This window comes from Suncus etruscus, chromosome 15, assembly GCF_024139225.1.
Source record: "Suncus etruscus isolate mSunEtr1 chromosome 15, mSunEtr1.pri.cur, whole genome shotgun sequence".
Lineage (NCBI taxonomy): Eukaryota > Metazoa > Chordata > Mammalia > Eulipotyphla > Soricidae > Suncus > Suncus etruscus.
Window position 1 is genome coordinate 67,742,841 of NC_064862.1, and position 23,999 is coordinate 67,766,839.

The 23,999-nt window shown below is 37.5% G+C and overlaps 1 protein-coding gene across 1 annotated transcript in view; it reads left to right on the top strand.

The window, feature by feature from the left end:
• The window catches only part of LOC126031217 (S-adenosyl-L-methionine-dependent tRNA 4-demethylwyosine synthase TYW1-like), a 221,636-nt gene that overhangs the window by 63,334 nt on the left and 134,303 nt on the right, over window positions 1–23,999 (top strand). Inside the window, exons 10-11 of the mRNA XM_049789508.1 lie at window positions 12,732–12,850; window positions 22,541–22,650. Of these exons, the coding sequence (XP_049645465.1) occupies window positions 12,732–12,850; window positions 22,541–22,650 (229 nt within the window). The remainder of the gene's footprint in view (window positions 1–12,731; window positions 12,851–22,540; window positions 22,651–23,999) is intronic.

Sequence of the window (23,999 nt, forward strand, 5' to 3'; positions counted from 1 at the left end):
GCTGCATAATATTCCATTGTGTATATGTACCACAGTTTCTTTAGCCATTTGTCTGTTGAAGGGCATCTTGGTTGTTTCCAGAGTCTTGCTATGATAAATAGTGCTGTAATGAATATAGGTGTAAGGAAGGGATTTTTGTGTTCCTAGGGTATATTCCTAGGAGTGGTATAGCTGGATTGTATGGGAGCTCAAATTCCAGTTTTTAGAGGAATCTCCATATCGCTTTCCATAAAGGTTGAACTAGACGGCATTCCCATCAGTAGTGGAAAAGAGTTCCTTTCTCTCCACATCCCGCCAACACTGTTTTTCTCATTCTTTGTGATGTGTGCCAATCTCTGTGGTATGAGGTGGTACCTCATAGTTGTTTTGATTTGCATCTCCCTGATGATTAGTGATGTAGAGCATTCTTTCATGTGTCTTTTGGCCATTTGTATTTCTTCTTTGTCAAAGTGTGTCCATTTCTTCTCCCCATTTTTTGATGGGGTTAGATTTTTTTTTTTCTTGTAAAGTTCTGTCAGTGCCTTGTATATTTTGGAGATTGGCCCCTTATCTGATGGGTATTGGGTGAATAGTTTCTCCCACTCAGTGGGTGGCTCTTGTATTCTGGGCACTATTTCCTTTGAGGTGCAGAAGCTTCTCAGCTTAATATAGTCCCATCTGTTAATCTCTGCTTTCACTTGCTTGAAGAGTGCAGTTCCTCCTTGAATATGCCTGTAGTCTCAATGTCCTGGAGTGTTTTCCCTACGTGTTGTTCTATATATCTTATGGTTTCGGATCTGACATCGAGGTCTTTAATCCATTTGGATTTTACCTTCATACATGATGTTAGCTGGGGGTCTAAGTTCAATTTTTTGCAAGTGGCTAGCCAGTTGTGCCAACACCACTTGTTGAAGAGGCCTTTTTTGCTCCATTTAGGATTTCTTTTTTTTTTTTTTTTGGTTTTTGGGTCACACCCGGCGGTGCTCAGGGGTTACTCCTGGCTGTCTGCTCAGAAATAGCTCCTGGCAGGCACGGGGGACCATATGGGACACCGGGATTCAAACCAACCACCTTTGGTCCTGGATCGGCTGCTTGCAAGGCAAATGCCACTGTGCTATCTCTCCGGGCCCCATTTAGGATTTCTTGCTCCTTAATCAAAAATTAGGTGATTGTATGTCTGGGGGGTCTTTAAGTCTTAAACTCGTTGTGTCTTTGGATTCAAAATAATTATATGATAGATTAGTTAGAGTTGGATCAAGTATTTTGATTTGAAAATTTAATTCATTTGTATTTGAAGTAATAACTTACAATGAGGGTTAACATCTGTTATTTATTAACATGTTATTTATTATCTTTTTTGTCCTTATTTTCTATATGCCTATTTTGTGTTTATTTTTATTTGTTATGAAATACTTAAATTTCTTCTTAATTTCAATTTGTGCATGTATAGCTATTAGCTATAATCATTTAAAATTTTCCTAAAAGTTAGATATTTAAATAAATTTTCATTTTTGCTAAATTTCAAATTATTAGTTTTGTCTTGTTTTTTGACCAGAACCTACGGGACTCTGAGCTACGCCTGCCTCTGGTCTGCACTCAGGGATCACTGCTGGTAGGGTTGGGTGAATTATATGAAGTGTCAGGGATTGAACCTGGGTTGGCCACATTCTAGGCAAGCACCCTACCTGCTGTACTACTGCTCTGACTGTACATTATTAATTTTTAATGCATGTTTTATTACTTTTATGTATTTTGTTGTTTTTATTTTGAGGGATTGTTGTGTTTTGGCCATATCGGCAGTATTTAGGGGATAGTTTGCATAGACATTTTCTTGTGGTTACTGTAGGATTATATAAACAACCTAAAGTTATAATATCCCAATTGAAGCATTGTAATTTAATTAATTCTTTTTTTTTTCGGTTTTTGGGTCACACCCGGTGGTGCTCAGGGGTTACTCCTGGCTGTCTGCTCAGAAATAGCTCCTGGCAGGCATGGGGGACCATATGGGACACCGGGATTCGAACCAACCACCTTTGGTCCTGGATCGGCTGCTTGCAAGGCAAACGCCGCTGTGTTATCTCTCCGGGCCCCAATTAATTATTTCTTAATTTCAGTAACACAGTGAAGCTTTACCTCTTGACAGTTCTGTTGTCAGTTGAAATAAAAGTACACTAGGCAGTTTTTCAAAGCTATATGGAGAAATAAATATTTCAGTTCTGAATGCTTCTGTTTATAATTTCTAAAATAATTTTTATTGAGACCCATGTGAAATACAAGTCTTTCACAAGTATATTTAAGGCACATAGTGACAGTGAATTAGGGCAATTCTCCGTCATCAGTGTTGACCTCCCTTTGCCCTGTTCTCAGCATGCATCCCATACTTTCCCTTTTTGCACTCCTGGACTTGTGTTTATAATTTTTAAAGGGTACTTATATTTGTTTAGAATTTATTGTGCTCTAGACTCTGAAAATGAATATCTAAATTAGGGCTTGACAAGAATTTTTTTGTTTTGTTTTTGGGACACACCCGGCAGCACTCAGGGGTTACTCTTGGCTCTATGCTTAGAAATCACCCCTGGCAGGCTCGGGGGACCATATGCTGGGATTCGATCCACTGTTCTTCTGCATGCAAGGCAAATGCCCTACCTACATGCTATCTCTCTGACCCTGACAAGTATTTTTTTTGTGAAAGACCAAGTAGTAACTTTATTTTGGGTTTGTAATTTCTCTACTACCATTGTAAAAACAGCCATAAGTAATATAAATAATTAATAAAATAAATAACAAATAAAATAATAAAGATAAAGAATAAAAATGATGCCAGTATTCTAATGGAAGTATAGTTAGGAAAACAAACAATATTGGATTTGGCTTGTGGACTGCTGAGGATTGACCTTTGTATTAAATCTTGTGTCTGAAATTATGCTTGACTTGGAAGTTAACAAATTAGTCTGCTTGATTATATGAATGTTAGCAGAAGACACAAATAGTTTATTATTCAGTAATTATTGTCGCATCATTTTCTCTGTTTTCTGTTCTTCCATTACCTAAGTAGCAATATGAGACCTAAGAAGCATCTCTATAAATATATTCTATTTTACTTATTAATTTTTTTTGTTTTGGGGCTACATCCAGCAGGGCTAAGGGTTACTCCTGTCTCTGCACTCTGAAATAACTCTTGGCAGGCTCAAGGAATCATATGGGATGGCGGGGATTGAACCTAGGTCAGTCACATGCAAGGCAAATGCCCTACCCACTTTGCTTCACTGTAGCCCCTGCACATATATTCAAAAGGAAGCAACCTAAACTTAGGAAACCTGAGTCTTTTACAATTACAGACAGTCCTATTTGACTTTTGTTCTAGAGGGACACATTTTCATTATGTTGACCAGTAACATTTCTGTCTTTTGCTGCAGAGTAGATGCTATATCTTTTTTTGTTTGTTTGTTTGTTTTTGGGGGTGCTTGGGGGGAAGGTTGGGTCACTCCCTGTGGCACTCATGGGTCACTCCTGGCTCTGCACTCAGAAATCACTCCTGGCAGACTCTGGGGGCCACATGGGAGGCCAGGAATTGAACTGGGGTTCGTCCAGGGTTGGCTGCATGCAAGGCAAATGCCCTCCTGCTGTGCTATCGCTTTGGCCCTTGTTTTTGTTTTTCGTATTTTTTTGGGGGGGGGGACACACCGGCATTACTCAGGGGTTATTCCTGGCTCTGCATTGAGGAATAACTTCTGGCGGTGCTCAGGAGTGATCAAACCTGGGTTGGCAGTATGCAAGTTATGTGCCTTAACCACTGTACTATCACTCTGGCTCACATAGTATATTTTTTTTTGTTTGTTTGTATGTTTTTGGATCACACCCGGCAGCACTCAGGGGTTACTCCTGGCTCTGTGCTCAGAAATCGCTCCTGGCAGGCACGAGGGACCATATGGGATGCCAGAATTCAAACCACCGTCTGTCCTGAATTGGTTGCTTACAAGGCAAACACCCTACCGCTGTGCTATTTCTCCCTCAAATAGTATATCTTTTTTTTTTTTAAAATGTCAACTCTTTTTGTTTGTTTTTTTTTTTGGTTTTGAGTCACACCTGGCAGCGCTCAGGGGTTACTCCTGGCTCTATGCTCAGAAATCGCTCCTGGGAGGCTCAGAGGACCAGATGAGATGCCAGGGTTCGAACCACCATCCTTCAGCATCTAAGGCAAACGCCCTACTGCTGCGCTATCTCTCTGGCCCCCAAATAGCATATCTTTTAATGTTAGTCATTGTTAACCTTTATGAAAGGATATTCTTATTTATTTGTTTCTTGATCATACCTGCTGGTACTCCTAGATCTGCACTCAGGGATCACTCTTGCGGGACTTGAGTTGGCTACATACAAGGCAAGTACCCTATCCACTGTCCTGTTGCTATGGCACTAAGAGAGTTAGGTCCTCTGCTTCCAGGTCCTTTTATGAGAAAGCCATAAAAAAATTGTCTCCCAGTGGGCCGGAGAGATAGCACAGCAGTAGGGTGTTTGCCTTGCATACAGCTGACCCAGGACTGATGGTGTTTCAATTCCTGCCATCCCATATGGTCCCCTGAGCCTGTCGCATGATTTCTGAGCACAGAGCCAGGAGTAACTCCTGAACATTACTGGGTATGACCCAAAAACCAAAACCAAACAAAAAAAGGAAAAGAAACGAAAAGAAAAATTGACTCCGAACACCCAGTCTCCAACCCAGTCCTCATGCCAACTTATATCCACTGACCCTATCGACTGATGGGGTCATTTATCACCATATTTTTATCTTAGCAATAGTGACCATCACAATAATGATCATTCTAGTGATAGTTGATTCTAAAAATGATCTAGCGCAGTGATATGAAAATGACCATCATATTGATGATCTTAATAATGAACAGGTTGATGACCCTGTGATAGTGACCATAATATTGGTCATTTTAGCTATGATTATTCTAGTGATAGTGACAGTCATAGTGATGATCCTAGTGATAGTCATCCTTTTGTTATGATCCTCTTAGACTATAGTTGTAATTCTCAAGGATAAAAGTATACACGGGGAGGGGAGGAGGGATATTTGGGTCATTGGTGATGGGAATGTTGCACTGGTGATGGGGGGCTGTCATATGATATGACTGAAACCCAACCACAATCATGTTTGTAACCAAGGTGTTTAAATAAAAAATATTAAAAAAAAAGTATATGGATGAATATCTGAGATTATAACTTTCCCTCTAGATGCACAACAGATCATTGTTAGCAGGCATTAATTTCTTTTTTCACCCTACTTATCTACTCATATTTATCTGTCTTTCAAAATGTAACATTTCAGACTTTAGGTCTTAACACAATGGCCTAAGTCCTTTTTCACCTATACCTTACACAACTTTAAGCCAGAGAAACAAACAGAAAAGGAGTCACCTAAGTATCTTTACCTAAAAATATAGACCCTACTATTCAAGCAGCAGCCTTCCCTGGGAAATCTGCTGCCCTGGAATTCACTTCTCCCCTGAGAGAACCCCACTGTGTCAGCCTGCAGAATACCCTTTACCCACTCAGATGGCACCAGCAGAGATTGGGGAACCCACACAAAAGATTACATTGCAGAGATTCTGAAAATTAAATTGATGGGAATAATAGTATATAAAAGACCTGCATTTTCTACCTAAACAATGTGCATGTTAATATTAAGGAATTAAATAGAATTTAGCATTTTATAACAAAAAATAAGATTTGTAAGAAGCAGTAAGATATATAAAGATATATAAATAAAGATACAGTAAAATATATAATATATATTTCTTATATAAGAATTTTTTTGTTTGTTTGTTTTTGGGTCACACCTGCAGTGCTCAGGGGTTACTCCTGGCTCTACGCTCAGAAATCGCTCCTGGCAGGCTCGAGGGACCATATGGGATGCTGGGATCTGAACCACTGTCCTTCTAAATGCAAGGCAATGCCTTAACTCCATGCTATCTCTCCGGCCCTTTCTTATATAAGAATTTTAATATACAGTAAAAAAATATTACACATATCACCCACCTTACCAAGAATGAAGAGAACCACAACTTGACTGAAAAAAGGTAATGAATTGACACCAACATCAGAGTAAACTGACAAGGATTTTTAAACAACTCATAAAGATGCTTCAGCAGTCAGCTATAAACTCTGATGAGACAAATGAAAAATAAAATCTTGGGGCCAGAGCAGTGGCGCTAGAGGTAGGGCATTGGCCTTGCATGCCGTAACCTAGGAAGAACTGTGGTTTGATCCCCTGGCATCCCATGATCTCCTAATTATTCTTTATAGAATTTAAAATCTGAGCAGTAGAGAAGACAAACCCCAATTACTTAGACCTAAAAAATCCATGACAAGACACTTTAAAAAAAAATCGGGGCCGGGAAGGTGGCGCTAGAGGTAAGGTGTCTGCCTTACAAGCGCTAGTCAAGGAATGGACCGCGGTTCGATCCCCCGGCGTCCCATATGGTCCCCCCAAGCCAGGGGCGATTTCTGAGCACATAGCCAGGAGTAACCCCTGAGCGTCAAAGGGGTGTGGCCCAAAAACCAAAAAAAAAAAAAATCAATAACCTTATTGTTACAATGAAATCTACTTGGGATTCCCAAGAAAAATTGAATTCTTCCCCTGAACTTATCTCCATGTTCTCATGGACATACCAAATATTCATACACTGATATATAAAGCAATTCCCTCTGAAAAAGAAGTGGTTACTTGCTAAAGACTTATCTTTATTAAAAGATGAAGAGGACGGGCCCGGAGAGATAGCACAGCGGTGTTTGCCTTGCAAGCAGCCGATACAGGACCAAAGGTGGTTGGTTCGAATCCCGGTGTCCCATATGGTCCCCCATGCCTGCCAGGAGCTATTTCTGAGCAGACAGCCAGGAGTAACCCCTGAGCACTGCCGGGTGTGACCCAAAAACTAAAAAAAAAAAAAAAAAAAAAAAAGATGAAGAGGACAATATGTGCAGGAGAGCCCGAGTTGTGATCTTTCCAAGAACCCACCTGTGACTTAAGTTCTGATCTTTTCTCCAAGGAGCAATTTGTTTGGGTACTAAATTCTTGTGATCTGCACCAAAAATTCGAACTCTCCTTTTCTCCCTGAAAATGTAGCTTTGAGGGGCCGGAGAGATAGCATGGAGGTAAGGCATTTGCCTTTCATGCAGAAGGATGGTGATTCGAATCCCGGCATCCCATATGATCCCCTGTGCTTTCCAGGGGTGATTTCTGAGCGTAGAGCCAGGAGTAACCCCTGAGTACTGCCGGGTGTGACCCCAAAACAAAACAAAACAAAAATGTAGCTTTGAAAACTAATAAGGCATAAGTTTAGTGGGTTCTGGGAAATAGAGAAACTTCAGAACTGGACCTCTTACAACAGACTAAGAAGAGGTAAAAAAGAATTGTAATAGTGAGATCTATGTATTACATATTATGAGTGATATTTATGCCTATGATGACTTCCCAGAGTAAAGGGTGAGTGGTAAGGGAATGGAAGTCTCTTCAGGAAGAATGTGCTAATAGTTCTTATATTTCCTCCACCTTGTTGACCAGGGATGTATATGCTAAGGTGGCACTTCTCTGCTGAAACGCTTTGACCAGCAGTGGGAGCAGTTACTGAGCTAACTGAAACAGCTCAAATTGCATTTATCTTGAGTTCACTATACCATAATTTCTGCATTCCTTAAAATAGGGGGTGTGTTATCTTATTTACAAGTCCACAGCAAAACTAAAGTCCTGAACATATGAGCATCCACAGAAGGGATCAGCATGGATCCCCAGGTTCTAACAACCAGGGTCTGGGTCTGCAGTCTCTGGTGCACTGTGGTTCTAACAGTTGGGGTCTAGCACAGGTTCTAACAGGCGGGTCAAATCCAGGTTCTAACAGCCAGAGTCTACAGGTTCCGACAGCCAGTGTTTATTTAACACAGGTTCTGACAGTCAGGGTCTGTAGCCTCTGGGTGCCACTGAACTGTAATAGTTGGAGAATCTGTTCTTGGAAGAAACATTTTGGAACACTGATTTTGATAAAGAGAAAAACAGACCCTGAGAGTAAAAAAAAGGGAGAATGGAAAATCATGTTTCAAATGTGATGCAGAAAAAGTAATAACGAGATGGAATTTTTTTTTTGTTTTTTTTTTTTTTGTTTTTTTTTTGGGCCACACCCAGCGGTGCTCAGGGGTTACTCTTGGCTGTCTGCTCAGAAATAGCTCCTGGCAGGCACAGGGGACCATATGGGACACCGGGATTCGAACCAACCACCTTAGGTCCTGGATCGGCTGCTTGCAAGGCAAACGCCGCTGTGCTATCTCTCCGGGCCCACGAGATGGAATTTTAAGCAAAACAGGCCTACACCAAGAAACGTAAATACCGGATTATTAGTGCAGGGTGTAAGGCGTTTGCCTTGCATGCGCTAGCCTAGGACAGACCTTGGTTTGGCGTCCCACATGGTCCTCCAAGCCAGGAGCAATTTTTGAGCACATAGCCAGGAGTAACACCAGAGCATCACCAGGTGTGACCCCCGCCAAAGAAAGAAATGTAAATATAAAGTCGCTTAAATATACCCCTTAAGAAATTGCAAGAAGAGAAATGAATGAAGTGCAAAGTTATGAGAGGAATAATAATAAAAAAATTCAAGTGGAAATAAGTCAAATAGAGTTAGAAATAATAGGAAAGAAAGAAACCAAGAGGGGGCCAGAGTAATAGTACAATGGGTAGGGTATTTGCCTTGCATGCAACCAACCTGTGTTTGATGTTTGGCATCATATATGGACCCCTGAACACCACTAGAGGTAACCCCTGAGCATGGCTAGGTGTTTCCAAAAACCAAAAAAGAAAGGACCAACAACTAAAAATTGGAAAAGGTAATGACTAATTTTTAGGGAGGCTTATTAAAATAAACTGAGAGAATGACCCCCCAAAAAAAGCCCCCAAACCCAAAGAAATAAAAGACAGATTATAAGGGAAAACAAATAAAAAGAATTCTAATAAGATTATTATGAAGTCCATATGCCAAGAAACTGAATAACCTTGAAAAGATGGGTAAAGTTTTAGAACCATATTACCTTTTGACACTGAATAAGAAAGAAACAGAAATTCTGAGTAGATTGGTAACAAGTAACAAGACTGAAGCAGTAATTATAAATCTTTCTCAAATTGAAAATTCAGGATATTCAGTGTCCTGGAGTTCTCCCAAACATTCAAAGAAGATTTATTACCTATTATTCTCAAACTGTTCTATAAAGTTGAAGAGGAGGATTGCTTCCATAATCATTTTATAAGGCCAGTATTAACCCTATGCCAAAATTATATAAGGGTATTATAAAAGCAATGACAGAAAATTATGTCAGTATCTGTGATTAAATTGATGTTAGAAACCCTCAACGAAATATTAGCAAATTGAATCAAACAAACCCTTAACAGTGGAATTTATCAATGATGTTTTAACTTTTTTTGACAACACTCGGTGATGCTCAGGAGTTTCTCCTGGTATTGAATCCAGGTCCCTCCTGGGTCAACCACGTGCAAGGCAAACATCCTACCGTTGTGCTTTCGTTCTGGCCCCTTTAACAATTCATATGGTATAATACATTTGCAAAATGAAGGATAAAATTATTATCTTAGTAAACAGAAAAAAAAGGTACAGATTCCATAGTAACTTTAAATAACTTGGGGAATAGAATGATGACAAACTAATTATCTTTAGGAATAGGACAAAGACTCTCATCACTGGTATTTAGTGGAAGTCCTAGTCAGAACAATTAGGTAAGAAAAAGAAAATTAGAAAGGAAGAAATAAAACTCAGGATTTGTGAATGACAATAATTTATACACAGAAAAGACTAGGCTCTACAGAACAATTAGAAGTAATAAATGAATATAAAATAAAGACTTCTAGGCTACAAAATTAATACACAGAAATCTGTTGCATTTCTATCTGCAAACAGCAAACTAGCAGGAAGATAAATGAAAAGAGCAATTTATTTTCAACTTCATTTAAAAATAGTCATAAATTTGGGACCAGCGCAGTGGCAGAGGTGGTAGGGTGTTTGCCTTGCATGTGTTACCCTAGGATGGACCTGGGTTCGATCCCCGGCATCCCATATGGTCCCCCAAGCCAGGGGCAATTTCTGAGCTCATAGCCAGGAGTAACCCTTGAATATCACCAAGTGTGACCCATAAACAAACAGACAAACAAAAAATAGTCATAAATTTAAGCAAGGAGGTATTTTGGAAAACTGTAAGATCCTGTAAGAAATTAAAGCCATAAAGAAATGACTCTTACATATGGACTGGAAAAAATGGTTGTTAAAATGAGCATTTTACTAAAGCAATGAATAGATATACGGCAATTGTCATCTAAATTCTGATAATATTCTTTGAAGAACTAGAACAAAAATGCTTATATTTGTATGAAACTACAAAAGATTTCCATTAATCAAGGCAACTCTAATAAGAAAATGTGAAAAAGAGAATTATTGTACTCCCCAGCTTCATACTTTACTTACAAGTGATAGCATGACATTTTTAATAAAACATATAGGTCAATGAATGGAACAAAACTGAGAACTCAGAAATCAATTTAAAGGTATTTGGACAACTGATTTATGGCAAATGAGCTAAGTTCATCCAGTGGAAAGAAGAAAGTCTTTTCTCTAAGTGACATAGGTAAAAATGGACATCTAAGGACAAAAGCAGGACTTCTTAAGTGTCATCCCATCAGAATCAATTTTATGCTTGAGAAGTTTTGTTTTTTTGGTTTTTTGGTTTTTTTGGCCACACCTGTTTGATGCTCAGGGGTTACTCCTGGCTAAGCGCTCAGAAATTGCCCCTGGCTTGGGGGGACAATATGGGACACCGGGGGATTGAACCATGGTCCTTCCTTGGCTAGTGCTTGCAAGGCAGACACCTTACCTCTAGCGCCACCTCGCCAGCCCCAGCTGGAGAAGTTTTTAATCTGACCATGGACGTATAAAATGATCAATAAAACATTGATAATAAAGCATTAGTTTATTTCAAACAAACTTGTGGTTTTCACATCAGTTACAATACCCTATATGAGGTGTCACCCAGAATTTAAGAAACTTTGAAGTAGCCCATTGTTTTAGCCTATACACAAAAAAATGACTTGAAAATAGAGTAAAAAGGCTGTTCTAGTACCTAATTTTTTTAATTAAATATATTTTTTATTTAAGTAACATGATCATATTTGGGTTACAGTCATAACCAGAACACCCCCCTTCACCAGTGCAACATTACCCCCTCCCCTTTCCCATCCCCTGCCTGTTTTCGAGACAGGCATTCTACTATAGTAATTTGTTTTTAAGTTCAGTAAGTTGTGTTTTTTTCCTTAAAGGATAAGAGTAAAAAAATATAGTAAAGGTGTGATAGTGGCAATCGCCAATGTTTGCATAGGTCCAGAAAAATGGAGAAAATGGGAAAAGAAATCCTTGACCTGATTACAAAAAGGCCTCACCCCAGAAGTTTATTGACATAAGACAGACTCTGGGTTCCAGGCATACCAGTCTATCCAACTCCAGTCATTCTCAAGGTCCCAGTGAAACCGTTTCACACTTTAGCTATAGTTGGTATCAGGCTTTTATATTTAAAGACTCTGGATTCTGTGCATTTTTTTTTTTTTGTTGATGTCAGGCTGATGTGGAGCATCCTCTAGTTTCAGCATATCATTAAATACAGAGCGATCTGCTCTGCATGCAGACTGTTGCTGAGTCACCTGGGTGTTGGGAGCTAGTACCTAATGTTTAATTAAATGTTATGATAATTATTTATATAGGAATATAATGTATATAGGGTTTGACATTATTCATGGTTTCAGGATCCAGTGGGAAATTTCTAGGAGCTCCTCTTCATATTAGGGGAACAGCTATATTTTACACTGATGTATGAGTGTTTATATTCATATGCATGTGTGTGTAGATCATGCTGTCTTGTCTCTTCGTTAATGCTGATGCTGTTAAATCCATCAAATTTCAAAATTACTTAACACCCAGAATCTGTTAAATTGTTATATATCCGAACAGAAACCTCCTCTGTCTCATCCTTCTTATGTGACATTTCTTGTATAGTCTCTGTTGTATACTACTTAAATCACCTTCTCAGGGTTTTCAGCTGTACTAAATCAAGCCCATCTTACACAGAGCTCCTTCTGACAATAATCTAAAAAGCTTTCTATTAATCTGTGATTCTGATCCTATTGATCTGCAGTATTTCTTTATATGACCCATTCTTAACACTATGATTTTCCACTCATACATTAGCATCCTTTTTAAAATAGTGCTTCTATATTCATGCAGCTTGTCTCAGCAGGCTCCCATTCTACCATTTATTTAGTATAGAATATGTTTCATGGTGCATACCCATCCTTCCATATTCAAAGCAGAGATACTTCTATGTTAGGCTGACTGTTTGGTAGAAGCCTGCCGTATCTGCTCCTTAGCTTTTTGTATGATTGTACTAATATATTTGAAGCAGTTGGATGTGAGAGCATCAATTATGCTCCCTATAGAGCATTCAGAGTTAATTTCATTGGCTTTTAGAAAATCTAAAGCATGACCCAAAACATACTATAAAATTAATTTTCTGCATCATGCAACAACTGGTATTAGTTATAAAGCATATGATTTTATATTTTATATTATTCTTAAAGATAATACCTTTAGTGTTTTATTTCCTTGTTTTAAGGATTTTATTTAAATTGTCATTTTATTTTTACCTCACAGTCTATGCTTCGAGGGAGAGGAGGTTGCTATAAACATACGTTCTATGGCATTGAAAGTCATCGTTGCATGGAAACTACCCCAAGCTTGGCTTGTGCAAATAAATGTGTCTTCTGTTGGCGGTAAGTTAACACATTTACGGTGACCAAACATTGGTGTGATTGATTATGTCTCAGTCTTTTGGCTAAGATTAAGTATAAACAGGTCATGATTGCTAGTTACAAGTTTCCGACAACATTGCTTGCAAACTTTCTTAAAGGTTCTCTTTCTGCTTTTAAGCCGCTTTCCATTTCCAATGTATATTTGTGCTTTTTTTGTTTTTTGTTTTTGATCCACACCGGTGGTGCTCGGGGGTTACTCCTTGCTCTGTGTTCAGAAACTTTTCCTAGTAGACTCGGAGGACTTTTTGGGTTGTTGGAAATCGAACCTGGTCCTTCCTGGGTCAGACATGTGCTATTTTTCTAGCCCTATTTATGCATTTTTTTATCGACTAGTTTTATCACTGGGTTGTACATTTTTATTCTTTTTACAGGTCCTACATTTTGACTCTGAGAATTATCTCCTTTTTATCTTTGTTTTCTTAATTAATAATTTACTTTTTAAAATTTTCTTTTTAACTTTAATGGGACCTAACAATTTAAGTATAATTGTAGATTTTCCTTCTTCTTTAGCTACATTCCATAAATTTTGACTGTTTAAATTAAATTTTCTATTTTTTATTGTGATTTTTTTGTACTTTGTGGGTCAGTGAGATATTTTAAAAACTTACGTAGGAATTAGGTTTTTTGACTATATATTTATGTTGTTATTATTTATGGGGATGTCTTTTTTTTAAATTTTTTTTTCTTTATTTAAGCACCATGATCACATACATGATTGTGGTTGGGTTTTGGTCATAAAAAGAACACCTCCCTTCACCAGTGCAACCTTCCCATCACCAATGCGCCCCTCCCCCCCATGTCCCTCCTTCCCTATCCCCTGCCTATATTTGAGACAGGCATTCTACTTCTGTCACTCATTAACAATGTCATGATAGTGTAGTCATCTCTTTAACTAAACTCATCACTCTATGTGGTGAGCTTCACATCAAGAGCCAGTCCTTCCAGCCCTCATCTCTTTTGTCTCTGGGCATTATTACAATAATATCTTTTGCATTTCTTAAAACCCATAGATGAGTGAGACTATTCTGTGCATCTCTCTCTCCCTTTGACTAATTTCATTTAGCATAATAGATTCCATGTATATCCATGTGTAGGAAAATTTCTCTCCTGATGGCTGCATAATATTCCATTGAGTATACGTACCACAGTTCCTTTAGCCATTCATCTATTGAAGGGCATCTTGGTTGTTTCTAGAGTCTGGCTATTGTAAATAACACTGCAATGAATATAGGTGTGAGGAAGGCATTTTTGAATTGTATTTTTGTGTTCCTAAGGTATATTGCTAGGAGTGGTATAGCTGGGTCATATGGGAGCTCAATTTCCAGTCTTTTGTTAGGTGACAAAAAGGTAGTAAAATTCTACTGTTACTGTTGATTTGTTTGATATTTATTTAGTAGTTTTTTTTAATCCAGGATGATGCAGTTTGCCCCATGTCTATATTAGCAGATATTAATATAAGTATATTAGCCAAAGGTTGGACCAAGATGGTATTGAAAGCAGTCTTGTAATCCATATCAGACCTCACAATCAGAAATTGCAAAATGTAACTCGAGAGGGCCTGCAGGGAGAGAAAAGAACAACACTCAGCTTCATCCCTTAGAGATCTCACAGGGAATGAATTACCTTTGGAGCAGAGTAGACACAATGGGGAAATCCTATTGAACCCACCAAACTCAGTGAATGAATATAATGCATAGGAGGTTCTACCATTACCAATCAGCTCTATCATCTCTCAGATAATGTTTAATGAGCTCAAAGAAATGACGGTATAGGGCCCGGAGAGATAGCACAGCGGTGTTTGCCTTGCGAGCAGCCGATCCAGGACCAAAGGTGGTTGGTTTGAATCCCGGTGTCCCATATGGTCCCCCGTGCCTGCCAGGAGCTATTGCTGAGCAGACAGCCAGGAGTAACCCCTGAGCATCGCCGGGTGTGGCCCAAAAACCAAAAAAAAAAAAAAAAAAAAAAGAGAAATGACGGTATAGTAGTAAAGCACAAGAAAATGTGGGAGCAGAAATGAGGAAACTTCAGTCAGAAGTGACAGAACTGAAATAAAATTAAGGGAAGGTCCAGTTAAAAATCAGTTTTTAAAAGCACAGTTCCTGAGGATCAAAGAAGTGAATTTAATGAAAAACAAAAAACAAACAACTAATAAAACAAATCATAGATAAGGATTTTTTGGAGTTGAGGAATGCATGGATCTAAGAAACCCCAAGAGTGCCAGCCAAAATTGACTCAAATAGAAAGAAAATAGAAAGAAAAACAATAAAAGAAACAGAATATTTAAAGCAGCAGGATAATAAAAGAAACTTATATACAAAGGAACTCCTCTAATATCCATAAGAGATCTATCAAGTAAAACTACAAGCCAGAACAGAATGATATGATATAGTAAAGCAAACTACTGAAACGAACACCTTACCAAGAATACCCTATCCTTATATTTAGGATATAGACTTAAAATTCAAATTCGAAGAAATGATACAAAGCTTCATGTACAGGCAATGGTTTAGGAAATTCATAACCTTGATACCGGTTTTGCAAGAAATATTAAAGGAGATTCTTTAAGAGAAAATTTTTTAACATTTTCTCTTGAGTGTAGCATTCAGTTATGGCACTTTTGGTTGACCTCTACTAGATTAAGAATGTGTTTCTTTCTTTCTCTTTTTTTTTTTTTTGGTTTTTGGGCCACACCCGGTGACGCTCAGGGTTTACTCCTGGCTATGCGCTCAGAAGTCGCTCCTGGCTTGGGGGACCATATGGGACGCCAGGAGAGCGAACCTCGGTTCGTCCTAGGCTAGCGTTGGCAAGGCAGACACCTTACCTATAGTGCCACCGCGCCGGCCCCGAATGTGCTTATTTCTAACTTGCTAATGGTTTTATTTTTTTTTTTAATGTGAGTTTTTTTTTTTTACATCTACAGAGATGTTTTCAATGAAAAATTTTACTTATTATTGCAAAAATAGAAGCCTCAATTATGTGGACTTGAAATGATTGCATCTCAATTTATTTAGTAGGAAAAAAGTGCTTTGTGTCTGATCCTCATTATTTTATTTGTTAATCTTATTGACAAACATTAATAACCAGGAAATAACAAAATTTGTGGGTTTTATTCCTTATGGATTATTACTTGTGTATGTAGTCAATAATGCAGTCCTTCATTTTCTCACAGACATTAAATTTGCCAGATTTAAAAAATGTAAACAATATGCTTAACAAATTCATTCATGAGATTTTAGAAAGATAAACACAAATGGAGATGTTTCATTTACATGCTTCTGGTAAAGTACTAATATAGTTTAAAACTAAATTCACCATCTGTTTCAGTTATGAATAATATATTAAGAATGTCAGAAAAGACTCAGTAAAAAGTGATTCAAATGCATATAAAAACATTTGCTTTAATTTTTTATCTTATTTGGGTCTTTAGCCAGTTATAAAATAAAAGCAGTAGTTATGCCTTAGAGAATTTTTGTGAGACTTAATTCCTTGAGGAAGTCTCATAAGCATGAATGTTTTTGAACTAAAGGATGATGTTTTTTCTAGGTGAAATTCTTCACTTTGATAGTGTACTTTTATTGGTAGATATTCTTATTATTTTGCAAGTCTTTTGAAATTATTATATTTGATACATAACTGTTAAATTAGTTATATACATTTAACACAGGTTCTGTTGATTTATACTTTGCTGTGTTAATATGAATAGTTCTTGTATTTCCAGTTGCACCTAGCATTTTAAAGTAAGGAAACCATTTGTTTTATTAGTACATTTTGAAAACATATAATCATGCATTTTTATTTTTATTTTTTTGGTTTCTGGACCACACTCAGGAGTTATTCCTGGCTTGTGCTCTTAAATTACTCCTGGCAAGCTCAGGAAACCATATGGGATGCCGGGGATCAAATCAGGTCGGCTGGATGCAAGGCAAATAAATGCTCTACCCACTTTGCTTTGCTTTGCTCAGAAATGCATTTTTTAAATAACCACAAAACTTAGACATAAAACAAAACATAATTATATTTTAATATACAACTTCCGTTACAAAAACTGAAACAGAGTAAAATAATAGCAAAGTACATGGTATGTCTTCAAATCATACTAAAATAAACATGATTAGTCATAAATGAACTCTTGGAAATAAGTAACAGATTAATATCCTAAGGACAAAGGGAAAATCCAGAATAATGAAGAAACAAATACTAGTAAGTGCTGGTAATTACTGAGATTAATCACTGAGATATAGTTACAAAGTTGCTCATAATTAAAGTTTTAGGAGGAAACCATTTTTTTTAATATGACAAATATGCAAGATTGGATTAAACAGAGTTTTAAACTTTTCTTTTTATTTGGAGCCCTTTTAAAATTCCCAATATCTTTCAAATATTCTTATTAATATGGCTGAAGTCCATGACAGTTATAATTAGAATAATCTCTCAGCATGGGAAACTGGCTTCAGTGTTTTAAATCTATCCAGATGATTCCAAATGCATCTCTGAGAGCCACAGGCGTCAAAAAAGGACTCTTTTTATCCTTTTCATATAATGTTAATATGTTGCTTTACACTAGTTCAATGGTTAAAACCAATAAGTTAACATTATATAATACTATTAAATTGGAGACAGTAGAACTTTACCAATTTCTGTTTATCACTGTCCAGTTTCTGTACCAGAATTTATTCTAGAAGTATTCCACATTGCACTTATTTTGGCATTCTTTTTTTTTTTTTGGTCTACATCTGGTGATGCTCAGGAGTTACTCCTGGCTCTGTATGCTCAGAAATTGCTCCTGGCTTGGGGGACCATATGGGATGCTGGGGATCGAACCCAGGTCTGTCCTGGATCAGCATGTGCAAGGCAAATGCCCTACTGCTGTGCTATCGCTCCTGCCCCAGTGTGTCAGTTTCTTGATTGTACTTGGGTTTGGCATTTTAAAAATTATTGCTCAAAAATTTTGTATGTTTCTTCTATTTAAATTTGAGTAAATTGAGATTACTTTTTATAGATTATGGAGACTCTGTGTGAAAACTGCCCCTTTCTCAGTTCATCATGTCACAAGGTGCTTGCTGTTAACGTCTCTTATTTCTGATGATGTCCTAGGTTTGGATAGAAATAAATGTAATTGTCTTTATCTAGTTGATCCAGGACCATTTATTGAAAAGATGGTTATCAGCTTTTGCACTTTGGTTAAAATAATTTGGTAGTATATGCAAATATACTTTATCAATATTAAAACCTGTAATCATGAGTACATTAGATTCCTATTAATCTAGGTTGGTCATTCGTTTTGTTATTTGTAGTTCTTAGGAACAAATAGTGAAAGTGGGATGGGGTGGGTTTCATTAAAACTTAAATTCTGGGTCCCGTGAGGTGGCGCTAGAGGTAAGGTGTCTGCCTTGCAAGCACTATCCTAGGATGGACCATGGTTCGATCCCCCGGCATCCCATATGGTCCCCCCAACCCAGGAGCTATTTCTAAGTGCATAGCCAGGAGTAACCCCTGAGCGTCAAATGGATGTGTCCCCCCCAAAAAATAAAATAAATTTATAAGCTTTATTGTTAGTATATATGAAGTTAATAACTTATAAATTAATCATACTTGCTTTCTCATTCTTGTAATGTAAATTCTAATTTACATTTTTGTAGTTCTTCTGAATTTTTTATGTAGGCAGTCATGCCATTTGTGAAGTTTTTTTAAAAAATTTTTATTAAGACACCCTGATTTAAATGTTCCTAAAAAAGTTGATATAAGCATACAGTGTTCCAATACCAATCCCACAACCAGTGTTTTCTCCCTCTACCAATGTCCCCAGGTTTCCTCCCACCCCCAAACCCCAGCCTGTCCCCTTAGCAGGCATTTACCAAATTTGCTTCATATTACTTGCTCTACAAAAATGTAAAGGAATTGCAAATGGAATTGTCAGAAAATAAATCAGTAGGTCAATTTGTAATGATTGATTGCTGAATCATTTTAACCAAAACTAACCAATTTATTTTAACTAATATTTTAAATAAAATATTTAAACCAATAAAATATTTAAAATAAATTATTGTAACTAATAAAAATAAGTGATTTTAACCAATAAGTTAGATGCCAATTCATTATTCAAAATATACAGAGTTCCTTAGCAAGCTAAGAATAACATTACTATTCTTAATCTAGTAGAGGGCAATCATATGTACATTAATGAGTGCCATACTCAGAGCTACATGAATTTTGTTATGTGTTTTAGAGAAATTTAACTTTTTAAAATTTTGTTTTATTTTTTTGAAACTATTGTGTCCTTCATAGTTGGGTTTCAGACATATAATGAATCACGGCCAATCCCATCACAGTGTCGACCTTCCTTCACCAATGTTCCCCAAGTAAATCCCATACTATCCTCCCCACCCCCTAGTCTGCCAGTATAACAGGCCCATTTTAAGTTTAGATTGTTAAAGTTTGGGTCTCTTGATTCTGTTGTTGCAACCTTCTTTGCCCACGATGGTCTTCAGCAGAGCACAGTTTGAGATATTCTGCTTCTCAAAGCTTTACCTGTTCCTTGTGAAGCATGAACTACCAAGACCATTTTCAGAGTTGGCAAGTCATAGATCCAGTAACCAGAATACTCTGCAGAGATACTACCTACTTGGAGAAACCTCTTTGGAAACCACCCTAACCAAAAATCTGAAAGAACTTTCTGTCTAGGAGTAGAAAGAAACAGAGATGTTTGTTTTAAGGGAAATAATTTTTTTCTTAATTTTACCACCAGCTATTTCTTCTTATGTTTATGAAATAGTTAAAAGCATGTGAATAAATGCTTGTTACAATGTTTCATAAAAAACAATGTTAAAAAATGAAATAGAGTTGAACTCATTTCCATTTCGAGTTGAACTCATTTCCATTTCGAGATGTGTTCACTTTTTTTTGGGGGGGGGGCATACCTGTTGTTGCTCAGGGCTTACTCCTGGCTCTTTACTCGTTCTTTTCTCTCTCTCTCTCTCTCTCTCTCTTCTTTCTCTCTCTCTCTCTTCTTTCTCTCTCTTTTCTTTCTTTCTTTCTTTCTTTTTCTTTCTTTCTTTCTTTCTTTCTTTCTTTCTTCTTTCTTTCTTTCTTTCTTTCTTTCTTTCTTTCTTTCTTTCTTTCTTTCTTTCTTTCTTTCTTTCTTTCTTCTTTCTTTCTTTCTTTCTTTTTCTTTCTTTCTTTCTTTCTTTCTTTCTTTCTTTCTTTCTTTCTTCTTTCTTTCTTTCTTTCTTTCTTTCTTCTTTCTTTCTTTCTTCTTTCTTTTCTTTCTTTCTTTCTTTCTCCTTTCTTTCTTTCCTCTCTCTCCCTCCTTCCCTCCCTCCCTCCTCCCTCCCTCCCTCCCTCCCTCCCTCCCGCTTCCTTCCTGCTATCTATATTTAAGCAACATGGTTAAAGCATGTTTGTAGTTGGGTTACATTCGTAAATGTACACCCCTCCCACCGTTAAAACAGAAACTCTTTTAATGATTCTTGAAAAACTGGTTTAAAGGCTATGGCTTCCCTAAGCTATTCTTTGTCCTTGTTCCTTCAAATCTGAATGATAATCTAGCTGGTTAGAGGATTCTAGGTAAGATGTTAATTTTGTTGGATTTTCCTTACCTACTCTGTTGATTCAGAGTTTCATTTGATGGATCTGCCTTATATCATATTGGCTATATATCATATGACTTTCATGTGTAAGTTCCTTTTTTTTGATCTTGCTGTTTTCCTTATTTTTTTTTTTTTTTTTTTGGTTTTTGGGTCACAACTTGCGGAGGCACTCAGGGGTTGCTCCTGGCTATGCACTCAGAAATCGCCCCTGTCAGGCCTGCAGGGCCATATGGGATACTGGGATTTGAACAACCATCCATCCTAGGTTGGCTGTAATCAAAGCAAATGCTGTACCGCTGTGCTATCTCTCTGGTCTCTGTTTTTCTTATTTTATCTTTGGATTTTGTCATTTTGAGTCCAATGTATTTTGGAGTTTTCCTAGTTAATTCTATTTTCACTGGGACCCTTTAGGCCTCTTGTATCTTGGTGCCTGTGATCCTCAACTCTGGGAAATTTTTATCTATGATTTTTAAAAATTATTACTTCTTCATCACATTTGTGTTCCTGTTATCCAGGGACTCTGATTATTCTCTTTTTGGTGGGAACACATCTGGAAATACCCAAAACTGACTCTGGGGTTATAGTTGGAGCTCTGGAGACCACATGGGTTATCAGGGATCAAACTGGGGTCAGCTGCTACATAGCAAGAACCCTACCTGCTCTAGTCTTGTTTCTTCATCTTCTTCTTTTTTTTTTATTTTTGTTTGTTTGTTTTTGGGCCACACCTGGTGATGCTCAGGGGTTACTCCTGCTATGCACTCTGAAGTAGTCGCTCCTAGCTTGGGGGACCATATGGAACGCCGGGGGATCTAACCGCGGTCCGTCCTAGGCTTAGCACCTTACCTTTAGCACCACCGTGCCGGCCCCGTTCTTCTTCTTCTTCTTCTTTTTTTTTTTTTAAATAAATCGTTGTGAGATACAGTTAAAAAGTTGTTGATAGCCCTTATTATTCTTATGTTATTTTTGTTGAACTTATCATATTTGATGTTTATTTCTTTTCAGACTATTTTTTATCTTCTGCTCTATCCTAGTGGTTTCTCTCTTCACATTGTAAAGATCCTTGATCCTTTGATTAGATGTTTTTATTCTACAATTCAGAACTTCTGTTGACTTTTTAAACATCACCTATATTTTTCATTTCTTTTTTTAAATTGCTCTATTTAAGCACTGGGGTTACAAAATTGGTCATTATTGGGTTTCAGTCATACAATACACCATCCTTCTGATTGTAGTAGTCTTTTTCATTTTAGCTCATACTTTTTTGTGCTTTGTTGACAGTTCTTTATACTTGTTGAACATCTTCATCATAGTGGCATCAAAGACATTGTGTGAGGATTTGTTTATTTGAAGTCTTATTTCTTTGGTGATGTTATTTTCATAAGCTCCTAAGTATTTTTCCCGTTGATTTTCTAGTGTCTGTGCTTTGTTGGGGGTTGAGTCTTTCTAGTTAGACTTTCCTTGAAGATGCTGAGGTGTTATATTGGGGTCCTCTTTTTTTTCCCTGCACATTTTCACCACATGACAGGAAGAATACTGGTGAGCAGTGTGCAATTGTTGAGTAGATCTGGCTCTTCAGGAGCTGCTGCATGGGGCTGTTTATATGGTCCATTCACGCAGAATGGTAGTTGTTTGAGTTTTACTCTCTTAGTTGTTCAGTTGTTTCTAGATGATTGCTGGCATGGCGGTGTTTTTTTTTGTTTTTTTTTGTTTTTGTGGTTTTTGGGGCATACTTGGCAGTGCTCAGGGATTATTCTGCTCCCATGCTCAGAAAATTGCAGGCACACGGGGGACCATATGGGATTCTGGGATTCGAACCGATGACCTTCTGCATGAAAGGCAAACGCCTTACCTCCCATGCTATCCTCTACTGGCCCTGGTATGGCGGTGTTTTACATGGAGAAAGTATATTTTGTTTTGCTCTAATTAAATAATCTTAACCAGCACTTCCCCTTTTATATCTCTGCTAGTTGTCCTGATTTAAGTTGGAAAACATAGTCGTAAGCTACCCATATTTCTGGGAGGAAACCAATCCTGATTTTATTGAACTTTTGTCTCATTTTCCTAGACATCACACCAATCCAGTGGGTACTGAATGGAGGTGGGAGATGGACCAGCCCGAAATAATCTTAAAGGAAGCCATCAAAAATCATCAGAACATGATCAAGCAGTTTAAAGGTATTTATTTTCTTCTACAGGGGAGTCAAATCAATTAGCAAAGCGAATTGCTGCTTTGGCAATATTTTGTTCCTTTTAACAAATTTTTGGGGCCAGAATGATAGTACACCAGGTAGGGCATTTGTCTTGCATGTGGCCAACCCAGATTTGATCCCTGGCTTCCCAGTATTTGCACCCTCCTCATTCTGCCAGGAATAATTCCTGAGTGCAGAGCCAGGAGTAACATTGAGCACTGCTGGTGTGTGGCCCAAATAACAAAACAAAAACAAAATCATATGCAAAATTAAAAGTTACTATACCTCACCTATATTCATTTTAGTCTCTTAAACAGTACAATAGCTGGGTGTGTGGCGTGTGTGTCGTGTGGTGTTGTGTATATGTATATATATATAGTGTGTGTATATAATATATATGTATATATATAGTATATATACTTCACAAACTACACTTTCATTATAAACTGTATAAACACGCCACGATTTTGGTTTTTCACACATACAAATAAATCCAAAATAAAAACCAGAACAGATTCCTGTTCTCTATCCCCATAGAATGATTCTGAGTTAGGGATCAAGAATATGCATTTGTTTGTTTGTTTATTTGGTTAATGATTCTGAGTTAGGGATCAAGACTATGCATTTGTTTGTTTATTTGGTTAATGGGCCACACCTGGTGGCTCTCAGGATTCTCTTGAGTCTGTGCTCAGAAATCACCCCTGGCAGGTTTGGGGACCATATGGGATGCTGGGGACCGAAATTTGTTATGTCAGGTAGCAAATGCCCTACCTCCTGTGCTATGGCTCAAGACCCAAGAATGAGCATTTTGAATACATTTCCGGGGGGTGCTGATATTGTTGACTTGAAGTATACCCTTTGAGACTCACTACTACAGGCTGATATAGTTGACATGCAAAGTGATTATGAAGTGACAGCCACAGACAACAAACTACATCTTGTTAGAGTCCTTGTTCTCTGGATTCTTCTATCTTTACCTCCAACTCCTTTCTTTTTTATTCATATGCAGCCATGCAAAATGGATGCCAAACAAAGTTGTATTAATATAGACAGAATCATGGTTCTGACAGTAATATGAGTCTTTTTTAAAGCTCTTTACTACTTTTGAATTTTAGGTGTTCTTATTTTTTTCTCAATATTAAATATTTTTCTAGGGACATAAAATGTCTCTATTTACTTCATGGATGATTCCTCTCCCCTGTTTTATTTGCTTTTGGGCCACACCTGATGATGCTTAGGGTTTGCTCCTGGCTCTACATGCATGAGTCTTAAATGGGAGTGCTGGAGATTGAAGCCATCTTGCCCACATGCAAAGCAAGCACTCTACCCCACTGA